General features: G+C 43.5%; 2 protein-coding genes across 26 annotated transcripts in view; one reads left to right on the top strand and one right to left on the bottom strand.

Moving 5' to 3' along the window:
- The window catches only part of LOC109899388 (abl interactor 1), a 65,378-nt gene extending 56,028 nt beyond the window's left edge, over positions 1–9,350 (top strand). For 8 of the 23 annotated variants that reach the window (XM_020494584.2, XM_020494582.2, XM_020494581.2 and 5 more), the window contains 4 exons: positions 3,032–3,280; positions 5,195–5,281; positions 7,034–7,222; positions 7,539–9,350. In XM_020494584.2, coding sequence (XP_020350173.1) covers positions 3,032–3,280; positions 5,195–5,281; positions 7,034–7,222; positions 7,539–7,714 — 701 coding nt within the window. In that variant the 3' untranslated portion in view covers positions 7,715–9,350. The remainder of the gene's footprint in view (positions 1–3,031; positions 3,281–5,194; positions 5,282–7,033; positions 7,223–7,538) is intronic. The other 15 variants (XM_031836120.1, XM_031836121.1, XM_020494585.2 and 12 more) reach the window with 3 other exon arrangements.
- A 37-nt stretch (positions 9,351–9,387) lies between these two features.
- LOC109899391 (decaprenyl-diphosphate synthase subunit 1) lies at positions 9,388–17,282 on the bottom strand. Of its 3 annotated transcripts, XM_020494597.2 has the most exons (11): positions 17,094–17,272; positions 16,136–16,191; positions 14,224–14,359; positions 13,938–14,068; positions 13,390–13,531; positions 13,010–13,121; positions 12,615–12,724; positions 12,435–12,515; positions 12,201–12,314; positions 11,936–12,016; positions 9,388–11,712 (listed from the first exon to the last, which is right to left on the bottom strand). In XM_020494597.2, the coding sequence occupies exons 1-11, from the start codon at positions 17,244–17,246 to the stop codon at positions 11,572–11,574; spliced, it is 1,257 nt and encodes a 418-aa protein (XP_020350186.1). In that variant the 5' UTR covers positions 17,247–17,272; the 3' UTR covers positions 9,388–11,571. The 3 variants fall into 3 exon arrangements, with proteins under 3 accessions (XP_020350186.1, XP_020350187.1, XP_020350188.1); XM_020494598.2 differs by lacking the exon at positions 12,201–12,314 and having other exon boundaries at positions 17,094–17,282; XM_020494599.2 differs by lacking the exons at positions 14,224–14,359; positions 16,136–16,191; positions 17,094–17,272 and adding an exon at positions 13,734–13,792 and having other exon boundaries at positions 9,428–11,712; positions 13,938–14,054.
- Between the last annotated feature and the right edge of the window lie 30 nt (positions 17,283–17,312).

Genomic DNA, 17,312 nt, shown 5'->3' with positions numbered 1-17,312 from the left:
CGACGAGTTGAGTTTTTACCAAAAAGTTATATTCTGTTTTCATCTGACCATATGACATTCTCCCAATCTTCTTCTGGATCATCCAAATGCTCTCTAGCAAACTTCAGACGGGCCTGGACATGTACTGGCTTAAGCAAGGGGACACGTCTGGCACTGCAGGATTTGAGTCTCTGGCGGCGTAGTGTGTTACTGATGGTAGGCTTTGTTACTTCGGTCCCACCTCTCTGCAGGTCATTCACTAGGTCCCCCCCGTGTGGTTCTGGGATTTTAGCTCATCGTTCTTGTGATCATTTTGACCCCACGTGGTGAGATCTTGCGTGGAGCCCCAGATCGAGGGAGATTATCAGTGGTCTTGTATGTCTTCCATTTCCTAATAATTGCTCCCACAGTTGATTTCTTCAAACCAAGCTGCTTACCTATTGCAGATTCAGTCTTCCCAGCCTGGTGCAGGTCTACAATTTTGTTTCTGGTGTCCTTTGACAGCTCTTTGGTCTTGGCCATAGTGGAGTTTGGAGTGTGACTGTTTGAGGTTGTGGACAGGTGTCTTTTATACTGATAACAAGTTCAAACAGGTGCCATTAATACAGGTAACGAGTGGAGGACAGAGGAGCCTCTTAAAGAAGAAGTTACAGGTCTGTGAGAGCCAGAAATCTTGCTTGTTTGTAGGTGACCAAATACTTATTTTCCACCATAATTTGCAAATAAATTCATAAAAAATCCTACAATGTGATTTTCAAGATTTTTTTTCTGTGTCATAGTTGAAGTGCATTTATGATGAAAATTACAGGCCTCTCTCATCTTGTGGGAGAACTTGCACAATTGGTGGCTGACTAAATACTTTTTTGCCCCACTGTATGTGTGGTTGATTTGACTCTATCTCTGGTGATAATATGAAGTCAGTTAAATTGACTTGTATCTGTTTAATCTCAGAAGCAAATTGAGGTTGTGTGTGTCTTATGGGACTGTTGGGTTTTCCGACGCAGGGCTCCAAATGTGTGTGCCGGGTTTGATTTGATTGACTGTCATAGCTTTGAAGTACAGGGGGCTGTATGTAATCAAGCATCTCAGAGTAGCAGTGCTGATATCGGATCAGTTTAGCCTTTTTCTTTTAGATCATAATGATTAATATTATATGGACAAAAGGGACCCTGATCCCAGATCAGCACTCCTACTGATGCTTTGTAAATATGGACCGTTGTCTTCATATATGGTTGTGTGGGTTTTTGTCAATGTGAAATGTTACAGATTTTGTCTGTATGTTTGAGTGAAGTGGCTGTCCATAATAGACATGCAGCAGTTGCTCCATGTTATGACAAGTCGTGGCATCCTAACATATCAATTATGACAACTGACATAACCCTGCTATGACCCTGTGCTGTCGTTCAAGATGGCCGCTACCAGACAACAAAAACCTGCTACAAATCAAAGAAAAACATTGTGGGATCTTATGAACTCTTTCCTCAGGACTAACCCTTTCAGAAATATGGTAACGGTTAGCTTTTAACATTGGAAAACATGTCACAACTACCACACATTGTCCAGTAACTGCGTGTAGAGACCGAGGGTCAGTCAAAGGGACATTCTGGCCATGTTTTCATCTATATGTTTACGCCATGGTCTGTTCCCCTGAGTCCCAATTTGTTCCGGCTCCACTCATCACTATCTGACAGGAGAGCTTCTCCAGAGAGCTACTGTTATCATTCCACACACACACACACACACACTCTCACTCACTCACTCACTCACTCACTCACTCACTCACTCACTCACTCACTCACTCATCACTATCTGAGAGGAGAGCTTCTCCAGAGAGCTACTGTTATCATTCTACACACACACTCTCTTTCTCTCTCTCACTCACTCATCACTATCTGAGAGGGAGAGCTTCTCCAGAGAGCTACTGTTATCATTCCACACTCTCTCTCTCACTCTGTCACTCACTCACTCACACTCACTCACTCACTCACTCACTCACTCATCAGTATCTGAGAGGAGAGCTTCTCCAGAGAGCTACCGTTATCTGACGCAGTAAACAGGAAATACCCAACTGGAGGAAAACACATTCTACACACACACACACTTTCATATTTACTGCACACTCACTCATAAACACACACACACACTCCCTCATTCAAATATTTAGACGACACAGTCATGAAATATGGTTTAACTGCTGCAGTAATATTTATTGTTGTGAAAATGCTGACGCGTGACAAATGGTAGGCTTCTAGAAAACCTAATGGATTGGTTGTAGTCAGGGTCAATTAAATCTGTTCTGTACTGCGCCGCAAATGTGTGTGTGTGTGCTTAAAATGTAGTGTATTTCTGAAAAATCCCTCATACCGTAGAACTACATCGAACTGTGACGTGTGTATCTAGTGCACATTTTTACATTGTCCGAAAAGTCCTGCAATTTGAGTACAGCAAAGAACGTGTGTCACAGTGTAATTACTGCAATGCAGGTTCAATTTCATTGAGCCCAAAACCCATGTTCAGTGGAGTGCCAGAACGCCACAGGAGAAGCCGAAGCAGCTATCCCCTTTCAACTGTCTCCTAGCCTCAAATGATGTGTGTCTTCTATTCTGCCCTGCCTCTTTTACAAAACAAATGTACACGGGGGCACAAGCAATCGATATTATATCAAGCATGCTTTTTGGGTGAAGATTTTGTGATTGTAGCCAATGATGGATGGAAGTAAACGTTTCTGCACTAAAGGAACGCACGCATCTGGGTGTAAATAAGCATGACTCCTCCATCAGGATTGGTTGTGGTGTCGCCTGTCCCTCCCCCTTCCCTCTTCTGGATCTCTGTGATTGGTGGTGATGCTGGTGGTTCAGTTGCTTCGGGATCCAATGATTGCTCTGCCGATATTGGGTCTATTCTGTTGTTGGGTGTCGCTGATTCATTTGCTGGGCTCTCTCTTTCTCTCCCCCTTTTCTGTCCTCTTCCCTTTGTCATTTCCCCTCTCTCTCTGACTCTCCCTCCCCTCCTCTATCCCTTCCTCTCTTTCTGTGGGTGTTTTCTACTCTAGCGGTGGCTCCCGGGCCTGGTCTTGGCCCCATCCCCATGTCCCAGTTCGGCACCATCTCACGGCAGATCTCACGGCACAACTCCACCACCTCCTCGGTCTCCATGGTTTCGGCCACGGGCACCTACCGCCGGGCGCCGTCCGTCAGCTCCCAGTTCTCCCTGCAGCAGCAGCAGGCCCTACAGCTACAACAGCAGCAGATACAGCAGCCATACATTAATGGGGGCACCCCCGCCTACCCCCACAACTCAAGTAAGACACTCATGCCCCCCCCCACCCACCAACAGCCCTCTACTAGACAGGAGATGGATGGTTTCCCCCTAAAGGGAACTTCCCTCTCATAAACTCCTAGCAAAGGGGAGCTATACTATATCACTCTCTTAGAAAAGTGTCCCCCACTGAGTTCGGCGACTCTCACTGGGTGCCACCGAAGCTAATGACATCCCTGTGACTACATCAGTATGTCACTTAGCATGTCCCTCTGGTTCACAAATATTAAATGTACACTCGCGGGAAATACCACAGACGTCAGACGTGGAAACCAACAGACGTCTGTGTCGTCCACGTTCTATACTATGATAGGCTTTGCAGGCCAGCGTCATTGGGTTTGTTGTTCAATGCCGGCGACAAGAATGCTTTCTTGTCCTCGGATTTCCCAGCTGATACAATCCAGGCGATCGACATGCTCTCCGTTTAAGTACGAGATGACGTTTTCTTAAATCACAGTTTCTTAGTGTTTTCAGTGGGTTTTTTTTTTCCCTTTATTTTCTTTCCCATTTCCTAAAATGTACTAGCCAGCCTCCGCAAGGTGACTCCAGCTCAAGGTGTCCATTAACTTAAGCACAGTGTTTATTTTTAGTCATGTACTGTACCCTTCAACACAAACTCCAGTGGGACAACCCACACACACACAGTCTCGGTGATGTGGAGGCGTACTGAACTCAGTAACGTCATTAAGTCCTGGAAAAGCCAAAAGAACTTAGGATAAAATGTGAGAAACTCAAGCCGACAGCAGCCACCTGTGGGTTTTTGAATTTAGATTGGTCTCGCATTTCTCATTCACTTGCCCTGTAAAAGACTGTCTGCCTGCAGATGCAGACGCATCGGCGGACGTACGCGCGCGCGCAGGCGGGCGGACGTACGCGCGCGCGCGCGCAGGCGGGCGGGCGGGCGGGCGGGCGTACGGACGTGCAGGCAGGCAGGCGGACATACGCGGACCTACGCGCAGGCAGGCAGGCAGGCAGGCAGGCGGGCGGACGTACGCGCGCAGGCAGGCGGGCGGGCGGGCGGACGTACGCGCGCAGGCAGGCGGACGTACGCACGCACGCAGGCAGGCAGGCAGGCAGGCAGGCAGGCAGACGTACGCAGGCAGGCAGGCAGGCAGACGTACGCAGGCAGGCAGGCAGGCAGGCAGGCAGACGTACGCAGGGAGGCAGGCAGGCAGGCAGGCAGGCAGGCAGGCAGGCAGACAGGCAGGCAGACGTACGCAGGCAGGCAGGCAGACAGACGTACGCAGGCAGGCAGGCAGACGTACGCACGCAGGCAGGCAGGCAGGCAGACGCACGCAGGCAGGCAGACAGACGCACACACTCTTCCACCTGAACTGCGTTCAAAATGGCACCCAATTCCTTATAAACCTGATGCTGACCTCTAAGGTTTACAGGTTCTTTTTAAGATTGGTGGCACTCTTGACACCACTAGTTGTGAAAGTAACTTGGTTCATTGAGAGCTAGAGTTAGTAGGGTTGCACACAGCACCTCTCTCAGGTCATGTCCCGACACTACAATCATCTGGTTCAGATTGTGATTAGGAGCAGGAAATAGCAACGACAATCAAACCTAATCCCTTTTTAATCCCTCAATCTGTACCACTAAATACCTGTAGGAATCTAGACTCTGTCTCTGAACTAAAAACCACAAGCATAGACTGTTTTTATGCTTTGTCACACATGCTTTGTCTTTTAATTCTTGCAGAATATTGCATTTACTTGGGTTGGAGGTATTCTGTCTGTTTCTTTTAATATTTACCTATATTGTTCTGGGTGACTATCTGTCCTCTGTGTACTTTATATCCTTGCTTTCTCTATTTCGTTTTGTTTGTGTGTCTGTCTGTCGGTGTGTCTGTCTCTCGGTGTCTGTCTGTCGGTGCGCCTGCGGCGGCTTCCAGTATCTATCGCTCCCCCTCCTCCTCCCATGCCCCAGCTGACTCCACAGATACCTCTGACAGGCTTTGTGGCCAGGGTGCAGGAGAACAGTAAGTCCTGAGGCCCACCACACACTCTCCTTTTCCCTCTAGAACTAGATGTAGAACACCTCCGTAGAACTAGACGTAGAACACCTCCGTAGAACTAGACGTAGAACTAGACGTAGAACACCTCCGTAGAACTAGACGTAGAACACCTCCGTAGAACTAGACGTAGAACACCTCCGTAGAACTAGACGTAGAACACCTCCGTAGAACTAGACGTAGAACACCTCCGTAGAACTAGACGTAGAACACCTCCGTAGAACTAGACGTAGAACACCTCCGTAGAACACCTCCGTAGAACACCTCCGTAGAACTAGACGTAGAACACCTCCGTAGAACTAGACGTAGAACACCTCCGTAGAACTAGACGTAGAACACCTCCGTAGAACTAGACGTAGAACACCTCCGTAGAACTAGACGTAGAACACCTCCGTAGAACTAGACGTAGAACACCTCCGTAGAACTAGATGTAGAACACCTCCGTAGAACTAGACGTAGAACACCTCCGTAGAACTAGACGTAGAACACCTCCGTAGAACTAGACGTAGAACACCTCCGTAGAACTAGACGTAGAACACCTCCGTAGATGTAGACAACCTCCGTAGAACTAATGTAGAACACCTCCGTAGATCTAGAACTAGATGTAGAACACCTCCATCTCTCAATCACACACAGCATGCCTTGTGCCTGTTCACTCATTTGTCGGTCTTATGCTGGACACTAAACATCCTCAGTATCATCCTCCTCATCTACTGTCTGTGCTAATAATTAGTTCTGACACACACATGCTTATTACCATTGGCACCCATTGCTTTCTTCAGTGCTCCATTCCAGGATTATTTAGGAGAATGTACAATGAAATTGGCAGCTGAAATGGTATTTCCACAAAGTCCCATGTGTGCGATAAGGCAAATGTTAAGTATAAAGTATAATTTCACTCAGAAAATGCACTGTATGAGCGGAAGGACTTAACGTATGCGCATTTGTTGTGTGTGTGTGATCAACAGAGAAACAGTGTGCATGCTTTTATGTAACGCTAAAGAAGCTTAGCCTGCTATTGTTAGACAGATTTCTGTTACGTGCAGAATTGAAATAGCACCATTTTATTGGTGTTTCTTAAGAGTACGACGGCTTTAATTTCCAGTAGATGGAGTAAAACAAAAACCACTTGAATACCCACACCCTCCCTTTTTGATATACACAACCTTGAATATTTTAGCTCCTATTCCCTTTGGTACAACATATGAATGATAGAATGATAGATTTATGCAGGTAAACCTTCACGATCCACACATACTAATTAAGCATCTCATAGAGAGAGCTCATAACTTACTATTCAGGTTGCAGTCTATTGTATTGTTTTTGACATCATTCATTTGAACCAAACGTTGTGGGAAGATGATGGAAAGTGTCCAAACAAGTTCACATTAAAGTGCAGCATTACCTTAGTGGCAAAGAAGACTTGCAACTAAATTACATTTCTTAACAAGTGACTTGAACAAGTGACCTGGAGGAACAAAGGTCAAAATCGGCATGCCAACAACTCGCTGTCGTGCATATAACCGACTAACCATCGGTGCCTGGCATATACACACCCCTGCATGTAGCTCTTCCACGATTGCATGGTTTTCTCTGTACAGTTGGGCTTGGTTGCATGTGCAGCCCACATGTAATGTGCTGTACTGTTTCCTTCGTCCCAGTTTCAGGCAGTGTTCCTAATCTCATTTCTGCCCCCTCCCCTCTACTGCCGTTTGGCAGTTGCGGACACACCTACTCTGCCTCCGCCGCCTCCGCCGGATGACCTGCCCATGTTTGATGAGGCTCCTCCCCCTCCTCCACCCCCACCAGTTGACTATGAGGAGGAAGAGGAAGCAGCTGTGGTGCACTACAACGACCCTTATGCTGACGGGGACCCCCAGTGGGCGCCCAAGAGCTACATAGAGAAAGGTGTGCCTCGGGGATCAATACTGACACCTCTCTTTACTGAACGCTGTTCTTCTCCCTCCCTACCATACCCTTACCATACCCTTCATATTTATTTCAACTACACAAGCACTTTAATGCTTAATAGGTTAAAATCTTTAGGGAGAATCTCAATTGCATTTCCTTGATTCCTTGCGGCCTCTTTCCTCGCCTTATTCTCAAGACCGACCAGATGAGAAAATCAGGGGGGAGGGACCTCTAACCACCTCATCCAATGGGTTTTGAGGAGGTAAGGAGAAAGGCGTTCCCTCAGATGTTTTTCCCTCTCTTTCCTCCTCAGTGGTGGCCATCTACGACTACGCAGCAGATAAAGACGATGAGCTGAGCTTCATGGAGGGAGCCATCATCTACATCATCAAGAAGAATGATGACGGCTGGTTCGAGGGCCTAAGCAGCGGGGTCACGGGCCTGTTCCCCGGCAACTACGTCGAGTCCATCATGCACTATGCCGAGTGAAGGGTATTGATTCAGTCATATCTAGTTTACTACAGAGACTAATAAAAACAGGAGTTTTGACCATACAAAGCTTAGAGAAGTGATTTTGGATATGACGGAACGCTTGTTCCCTTATACTGATTGCAAATAAATAAAACGATTTACTTTATTTAGGTGTTATGGGTGGGTTGGGGGACGTTTTTATCAAGTATACAAAGAACGAATAGGATAAGGCTGATGACGTGCTCACAAGGGTTGTGGTGTAAAGGTGTTTTCAAAGACCACGATAAAACTAGCTGAAGGACATTTCAAGTTTTATTCTTCTTTGTTCTTCCTGTCTACATATGCGCAAAACATAACATCTGACCCTGACTATTCATTAGCGTTTGTCGACATCTAGTGACCTATACATTATTCATGAGCTTATCGTGATTTCTTTGTGTATAAAGAGTATTATGCTATATGGAGCAGCTCTCATGCATATGTAGGCATTCTGGTGATCTTGTGTGCACACCTTCAGTGGAAGTGTTACTACTGCTAATTGTATATAATGTGAGTGAGCTGCAGCCTGTTGGGTGTCTGTAGTGTAAATGCTAATCACAGTATCTCAAGCAGGCTACATGCCACACATGCAAATGTCCAACAGAAGATTCTGTTCTGTTTCCTATAATCACGGTTCTCACAATCACAAGGCTGATCCATTTTGGATGTTGAATTCAAACTTCAATGGATTTTTATGAATAACTAAACTTTTTATTTCAGTCATTCCTGAAATTAAGTCTGGATGTAAAGCATGCTAAATTAAAAATGTATAACCTCTATGTTTTAATGCCATTATGCTTCCATTTTGTTGTAATATTTCCATTTTATTATTTTTTTATAGATTGAATTACCGAGATATAAAAGTCATTTTCAGACTTGATGTGATGGTTTTATTTTCTAAATGCCCTAATTTGTATTTAAACATTTGATATTACATTTACATGAAAATGTTCCATCTGGTAATGTATCTAAAGCAACTCCACTATTTTAGTTGCATATCCATCTTAAGGAATACGTCACAGTTAATTTTGTTCAGATTAGTAAAACATTACTATCTGTAGGCATAAGTCAAATGTAAGATCGATTGTAATTCATAGTGTTTGTGGGCTCAGTTTTCAAGTGATGTTTTACTGTTCCGTAATAATGGAGACCAATATGACAACTCGGATACCTCCTCAGTCTTCACAAAATAAAACTGGGTTTAGATCTGTCGTTTTTAACCTGTAATGGTTAAATCAGGTCTGGATTTCTTGATGCCAAATAGTTTATTGTTCCAAATTGACCCCACCCACTTTGTCCATGTTCATTTATAGTTGTAATTATCGATTGCTTCATGACAATTCAGGTAGGTGTTTATGGTTAAGCTGCAAAATTGCAGACTTCACCAGTTTCTTCCTGTCCGGACTCAAAACATGAAAGTAACTGCGCTTGTCACTGTTTACCATTTCAGGTTATAGCAGCTAATGCCTTGATGCTTTTATATTCAACATATACAAGTGTTCCAGCTCAATGGGTAGATATATCAAAGCTCTCATCTCTGCCCTTAGTTTGTATATATATATGTTCATTGAAAAATGAATGTAAAGTCTTTTATAATAAACTATTGTACAACCTAGTGGTGTGGTAATTGGGAATGAAAACAAAGGTAGAGCTTGACTTTAAAAAATAACATTTAATGTGAGCACACAGTCATTGTGGATGTTAAGGCCTGGGTTTATTAAAGGTCCCGAACAGTCAAAAATCAGTTTTTCATGACATTTGGATGAAACCAGATCAAAGTATAAAAAAATGAATGTTGCTTCTACATTGATCAAGTTTGATCATAAAGTTACTGGTCCTCTCCCCCATGTCAAACGCTTAAGAGGCGGGATTTGTGACATCACAAAAAGCCTCATTTTAATACACCAACGGTAACATCTTATTCTCTTACCTAATTTAATTAAGTACCGGTAGCTAGTCCACTGGTGCAAAAATGTGACTGCAGCGTGTCGCCAAATACGATGTTAGTTGTCTTTAGCCAGGATGGAATAAAAGCAGGGGATGGGTTGCCCACAACTCAGACGCAGTGGTCATTACATTAAGACACATGCCAAACAAAAAATGTATAACTTCTTGACATCATTGATAAGAACATTGTCTCACAGTACAAACCATTATGATCACCGCTTTCCTTGACAAACTGACCAGGTGAAAACTATGATCCCTTACTGATGTCACCTGTTAAATCCACTTCAAATCAGTGTAGGGGAAGGGGAGGAGGCCGGTTAAAGAAGGATTTTTAAGCCTTGAGACAATGATTGTGTGTGTGCCATTCAGAGGGTGAATGGGCAAGACAAAAATGTATGTGTCTTTGAATGGGGTATGGTAGTAGGTGCCAGGCACAGCGGTTTGAGTGTGTCAAGAACGGCAACTCTGCTGGGTTTTTCACGGTCAAAAATGTAAAGAATGGTACACCACGCAAAGGACACCCAGTCAACTTGACAGAGCTGTGGGAAGCATTCGAGTCAACATCCCTGTGTAACTCTTTCGAAACCTTGCAGAGTCCATGCCCCGACAAATTGAGGCTGTTCTGAGGGCAAAAGGGGGTTGCAACTCAATATTAGGAAAATAGTTCCGAATGTTTTGTAAACACATGAAATTGTTCAAGGTGAACCAGCTAGCGTGATAAACAGTGCTGACAATTCCATTTGGGATAGCTCACTAAATTATATAGCCAACATTTTGTCTACATTGATAGTTACAATAACCAAACATGATAAACAAATAATTAGTGAAACCATGATTTGATATATGACAGGACTGGATGTTGCATGCAATTTCAATGTTGTTCGAGTTCCTTTTGTGTTTCAGCAAATTTGCTTGAGATAATCTCACTAACACTGCATCCATGTTGCTTGACATTGGCGGTTCTTGGGAACGCCCGCCCACTCAGCCTACTAGCTCCCCGCCCACTGACTCAATCTTTTCGGACTTCCTGATGTTAGTTTGACATGAGGGAAGAAAAAAACATTTGTTCTCAAACTTTAAAATATTGTGGGTGATGTTTTAGTCACTCAAAAGTGTTACATGGGAATCAGAATGACTGTTTGGGACCTTTAAGCACTTGTGACAGGAAATACCTCCAATATAACATTCTCCAATTGACAAGAGTCACCCTGACAAACGTTTGACATTTGGCCGTTACGGTGCGGACTGCGGGCGGATCTTCGAGCAAGGTCTTAATACAGATCCATACACACAATAATGATACTCCATCTTGACTCATCATGGAATTACAATGATTCTGCAGGGTCTATCCCGCCCCAAGCATCACGTGTAATAACAACCACCTTTGATGACCAAATACAGCCTGTATACACTGAAAATCATGTTTCAACAATGATCCTGGAGGGTCCCTGTGCATATAGGTCTGTGTTCATGCCTCATTGACGTGCTATTTTAACACTTTGTTAAAGTTCAATTGAAGAATAGGTGGGGGGTTGGTTCAGAAACCTGTAGATGCAGGGGTCCTACAGGACTAGCATTAAAAACCACTGGTGTCAATAACATATACTCTTTTCTGTGAGGACCTAAGGGTTTTCCAGAGGAGAGAAAGAAGCCATGGGTAATGTGAAGCAGTGAATCTCACTCAAAAGTCAGTCCTGAAGAACCTGTGTATGCACCGTTTAGTTCCACCTTTAACTTATGTTATGTACAAAAAGCTGCATAAACAATGCTCCATCAGGACCCACTGGGAATGTCACTGATGAAACATTAACCACCTTCCCTCCTCATCATCATCATCCTGGGGGGGGGGTGCTTCCACAGGACAGGAAGTGAAGCCTGGGGGTGGGAGCTCACTTGTCGCGGGTGAGGACCATCTCAGTGAGCCTGATGAGGGCGTCCCGTTCCGGGGAGGGCCTGAGCAGGCTGATCTGCCGGATGGCCTCCCGGCAGTAGCTCTGGGCCAGGTAGTTGGTCTGATCCACACCATCACTCTGAGGGAATGAGAAACCAGGCGGGTGTATTTTATGAAGCCCTTTTTACATCAGCAGTTGTCACAAAGTGCTTTACAGAAACCCAGTATAAAACCCCAAATAGTAAGCAATGCAGAGGCAGACAACATAACCATAGGACCAATAGAATTTCCAGATTGTTTTTAAAACATGCAATTCTCACAAAAGGTAGACATGTGTCGTCCATCTTCATTAACAGCCTTACCTCCAGGACATACTGCCAGGCCCGATCCACGTCTCCAGTGGTGCTGAACCGCCTCATAATCATAGCATGCAGCTCAGGAAACTAAAGAGGAAACGGTAAAATACACTGTCACAGACTACACAGTTAGTCACATACATTACATACATACCAGTCAGTCACTGTGTTTCAATCTAGAAATAGCTATGTTGGACAGTAACTAGAAGAGTTACTCATTTCCCATATGGGGAGCTAAAGGTTGACTGTTCAACTCTCACAATAAACACACCTGTTGACAGGCAAATAAGACTGGTCCGGTTGCCAGGCCCAGCTTAAGGTCTGTAGCCGAAGGCTTTCCTAGCTGGCTGGCGCATGCTGTGAAGTCCAGCACATCATCCACCAGCTAGGCCACACAGAATTAACATTAAGTCAAGTTTAATAACTTCATTCAACTTTAATAACTTCAAATTAAAAGATTATACAACACCCATTCAAGAGGCAAAAGCAAATATCAGAAATGTACCTGAAAGGCGATGCCTACGTTCCTCCCGTACTGAAAGGCTATTTCCTGTACCTCTGGGTCAGAGTTCACCAGAATAGATACCTTGAATGGAAAATGACAGCCAGTCAACACACACCTTTTCAGTTCTGCCCTAGGACTTCCTGAAAGTCTGTTATTATTGTGGAGATAGAACGTACATACTGCTTTACAACTGTTCGCTATAAGACTGGCAGTCTTCTTGAAGCTCTTCTCGAGGTAGTGCTTGAATCTCTCGCTCTCGTTCTCCTTGGAGCCCAGCTGCATGAATTCCCCTGGAACATCAACAAATATGTTAGTGTGAACAGACAGTGTTTCCTATACGCTTTGGTAATCTTGAACATTGATTACTCATTTCCCCTTACAAAACAGTCTTAACTGTAACAGGGCGGGTAATGGTGATAAGCAAACAGAAAACTCAAAGTGTAGTTCTGGTAAAGTGTACAGTAACTGAAACAGCCAAGGAAACAGATAAAAATAAACTGTTTGAACTGAAACGGACTGCATATCTTGTGCAACGCAACAACGATACTGCGCAACATACTTGTTTGGGTCCTTACCTCGCACCAGATCCTCTATGACCTGAGACAGCACTGACACCACTGTGTTGTTACCGATACGGGCCAGAGCCATGGAGGCTGCCGAGAGGATGAAATCTCCAGCTAAAATGGCCTGGGAGAGTTAAGAGAACACATGATTAATAAAACCAAACAGTCATACGATCTCACAACTAGGGTGTATTAGTTTATCATAAGATGCATTACAAATGTTGTTAGTCTTACATTTTTTTTCAAGACTACTTGGGTCATTTCACATGACCATTTGCCTCAATAACATGAACTGCATATGTTGTAGTTGAATTGCTTAGTGTAGTGTGTAATATGACACCATGACTGGCTACTCCTAACAGACAAAACCCAGGTCGGGGGACTCCGCTCACCTTTCGCTCCCCCCACACTTCGTTGATGGTGGTCTTCCCCCTCCGCTTGTCCGAGCCATCGATGACATCATCGTGGACCAGGCTGGCGGTGTGGATCATTTCAGAGATCATAGCTATGGACCGCTGACCTGGGAGCAGATCTCTACACAGACAGACAGAACTACATAGTCACACCTATTGGTTCAATAGACAAATCACTGATAAGGGCAGCCTGAATAAATACTTTTATGAAGTGGTTATTGCAATGAAATAGCATGGGCATGACTCATTTCAACTGTAATAGCCTACATCCATCTCCGGCAATGAAGTCATAAACAGCAATCATAGGGTACAGCCTATCTTACCTTTCTAAAAATGTGCATTCTCCCCAGTCACTTGTGCCAAGTGGTTCCTGGTGTGTGTGCTAGATAGATACATTTCATTAGCATAGTTTCTCACCCAAGTCTGCCTCCTGTACACCATTAGGCTACTTACTACCAGGTATGTATGTACCTAGTATCCATACTGCCTACCTAGTCAACTGCACTATACCCAGGATAATATCTTACCCGTCTCTGTTGCTGTGAATATTGCAGGCCCGGGCCATCAGCACCACTATCATTGGTCGGAAGGCCTTGCCCTTCCCGTCAAAGTAGTAGTCACATAAGGACTTCAGCTCTGATTTGGACACAAAAAGCTCCTGTGAAGAACAGAAAAATCACCTTTATTGGGGTTACGTAACTTTAAATACCAGTCACAGTAGTCTGAACTGGGCATAGAAGCTAAATGAGACGGAGTAAGAAGCACACGCCACTGTGACCATGCTACATGATGACACAAAGTCAGGCGACTTACCTTTTTAATATCATCATACAAATGGTTCAAGTCTTTTTGGGCTAGTGTGAACGGGTCCTTCAACTTGGCATCACTGTGTATCCTTTTGCAGCAGCAAGGCTTTCGTGTGGGGTAAAGCAACCTTGATTTGTGCCTACTGTAAAATAAATATGCACAAGTATATATAACAATTATCACATCTATATACAGTGCCAGTCAAAAGTTTGGACGCAGCTACTCATTCAAGGGTTTCTTTATTGTAGAATAATAGTGAAGACTTCAAAACTATGAAATAACACATATGGAATCAAGTCCATATTATGGCAAGAACAGCTCAAATAAGCAAAGAGAAACGACGGTCCATCATTACTTTAAGACATGAAGGTCAGTCAATCCGGAAAATGTCAAGAACTTTGTAAGTTTCTTCAAGTGCAGTCACAAAAACCATCAAGCGCCATGATGAAACTGGCTCTCATGAGGACCGCCACAGGAAAGGAAGACCCAGAGTTACCTCTGCTGCTGAGGATAAGTTCATAAGAATAACTGCACCTCAGATTACAGCCCAAATAAATGCTTCAGAGTTCAAGTGATGGGTTCTGACTTCTAAACTTGAAATATTGTTAAAATCGTCAGGTATCCTATGGAAATGAGTGCCACAGTCTGCTTTCTACACCAGAAGTTACTGGTTATCTTTAGGAGGAATGTATGTGGTGGAGTCAATTAAGCTTGTAATGTATTGAGTAAAGGAAAGGCAATCACATGGTTGCAGTCACTGATAAGGATGGAGAGCTGTGGATTAGTGAGGAATGGGGGCCGCGGTCAGGTTACATTGAGGGAGGAGGAACACTTTATTACCCACATCACTAAATATGTCATGTTTAGAGGGAAGATATATATATATATATATATATATATATATATATATATATATATATATATATATATATATATATATATATATATATATATATATATATATATATATATATATATATATATATATATGACACATCTCAACATCAACTGTTCAGAGACTTCGTGAATTAGGCCTTCATGGTCAAATTACTGCAAAGAAACCACTACTAAAGGACACCAATAAGAAGAGCCTTGCTTGGGCCAAGAAACACAAGCAATGGACATTAGACCGGTCAAAATCTGTCCTTTAGTCTGATGATTCCAAATTTGAGATTTTTGGTTTCAACCGCCGTGTCTTTGAGACGCAGAGTAGGTGAACGGATGATTTCCGCTTGTGTGGCTCCCATCGTGAAGCATGGAGGAGGAGATGTGATGGTGCTTAGCTTCTGACACTGTGTGATTTATTTAAAATTCAAGGCACACTTAACCAGCATGGCCACCCCTGCATTCTGCAGCGATACACCATCCCATCTGGTTTGCGCTTAGTTGGACTATCATTTGTTTTTCAACAGGACAATGACTCAAAACACAAATCCAGGCTGTGTATGGGCTATATGATCAAGAAGGAGAGTGATGAGTGCATCATCAGATGACCTGGCTTCTACAATCACCCCGACCTCAACCCAATTGAGATGGCTTGGGATGAGTTGGACTGCAGAGTGAAGGAAAAGCAGCCAACAAGTGCTCAGCATATGTGGGAACTCCTTCAAGACTGTTGAAAAACATTCCTCATGAAGCTGGTTGAGAGAATGCTAAGAGTGGGCAAAGGTGCCATCAAGGCAAAGGGTGGCTACTTTGAAGAATATTGTTATTGTTTATCACTTTTTGGTTAATACATGATTCCATATGTTCCATTTCATAGTTCTGATGTCTTCACTATTACTCTACAATGTAGAAAATAGTCTAAATAAAGAAAAACCCATGAATAAGTAGGTGTCCAAATTTTGGAGTGGTACTGTATATCATATTTTTCTATCTATATAAATTACTGCATATAATATTTCAATCTCAGACTCACCTTGTCAGAATATAGTTGCCTATTGACGTTGTGTCTTCAGGCCTGGAGGATAGTCTCTGAAATAAATTAATGTCACAGATGAATAACCTGAGCACAACAACTTAAGCACATGTAGCCAAACCTTTAGTCAGGCGGGCATTTGACAACTTTTCCTCAAGTTACTCGCGTTCTTATTAAATAATCTTAGTATGGCCAAAAAAACAAGGCTTAAGTCATTCACTTCATTTTCAACATATTTGATACAGCCTAACTTATAAAACTGCACATTGTTTATTTGTGAATTTCAAATTGAGCAGGGTTATTCAACTCTTACCCTACGAGGTCCAGAACCTGCTGGTTATGTGTTCTACCTGATAATTCATTCCACCCACCTGGTGTCCCAGGTCTAAATCAGTCCCTGGTTAGATGGGAATGACGAAACAACAAAGTGGAGCTGGCTGAGTTTGAGGGGAATAAAGTATAGTCTTCACCATGACGATATATCGTCAGTGTGAAATATCATGATATTATTAGATTTAATCATACATCGGCCCAACCCAACAACCTAGTGTCCCTTCTGAACTAAAAGGGATAAGCCAGTGAGAAAAATCAAGTGCAAGGCTTGGTACAGTGTAGCCCTGCAATGACATGAATTGTCTTGACCTTTAGCTAAACTGAGAATGCATAACAAACCAGCAAGATATGGCTAGTTAGAATTCCAAACCATCTTGTCATATACCAACAATCTTTACTGTAACTATATATACAAAACCAATGTCCTTCATAACATATGTTTTTAGTTTGCTACAACAACTGGAATAAACTGGACTAAATCCCAATATAGATACACCAGTAAAGCTACAACTCATTAATAAGATCAGCTTGCAGATTCTATGTTATATACTGGTTGACCTTGATTGGGTTGACAGCACTCCCGCCCGGCGAAATCTTGGCACTGACACGGGCGCACGTTACCTACCTCCTTTCCCGAGCCAGCGACGGCCCCCGTTCCTCGCAAAGACAAAGCAGTAAACGTAGCAGACCTTCCATTAAAACCGCATATGGTTTCTAGTACACTTGTACTCGTAGCGCCTGTAGTCCACCTCCAACAGTGCCTCCACGGTATCGCCATGTTCCTCCACACATTGCTGGAAAATATTACACAATATGACGCCGGAAGCGGAATAACTCAAATTAC

This window comes from Oncorhynchus kisutch, linkage group LG11 (assembly GCF_002021735.2).
Source record: "Oncorhynchus kisutch isolate 150728-3 linkage group LG11, Okis_V2, whole genome shotgun sequence".
In the NCBI taxonomy this organism is placed as follows: Eukaryota; Metazoa; Chordata; class Actinopteri; order Salmoniformes; family Salmonidae; genus Oncorhynchus; species Oncorhynchus kisutch.
Note: the sequence above shows the minus strand (reverse complement) of the source record. Positions and strands in the feature narration are given on the sequence as shown.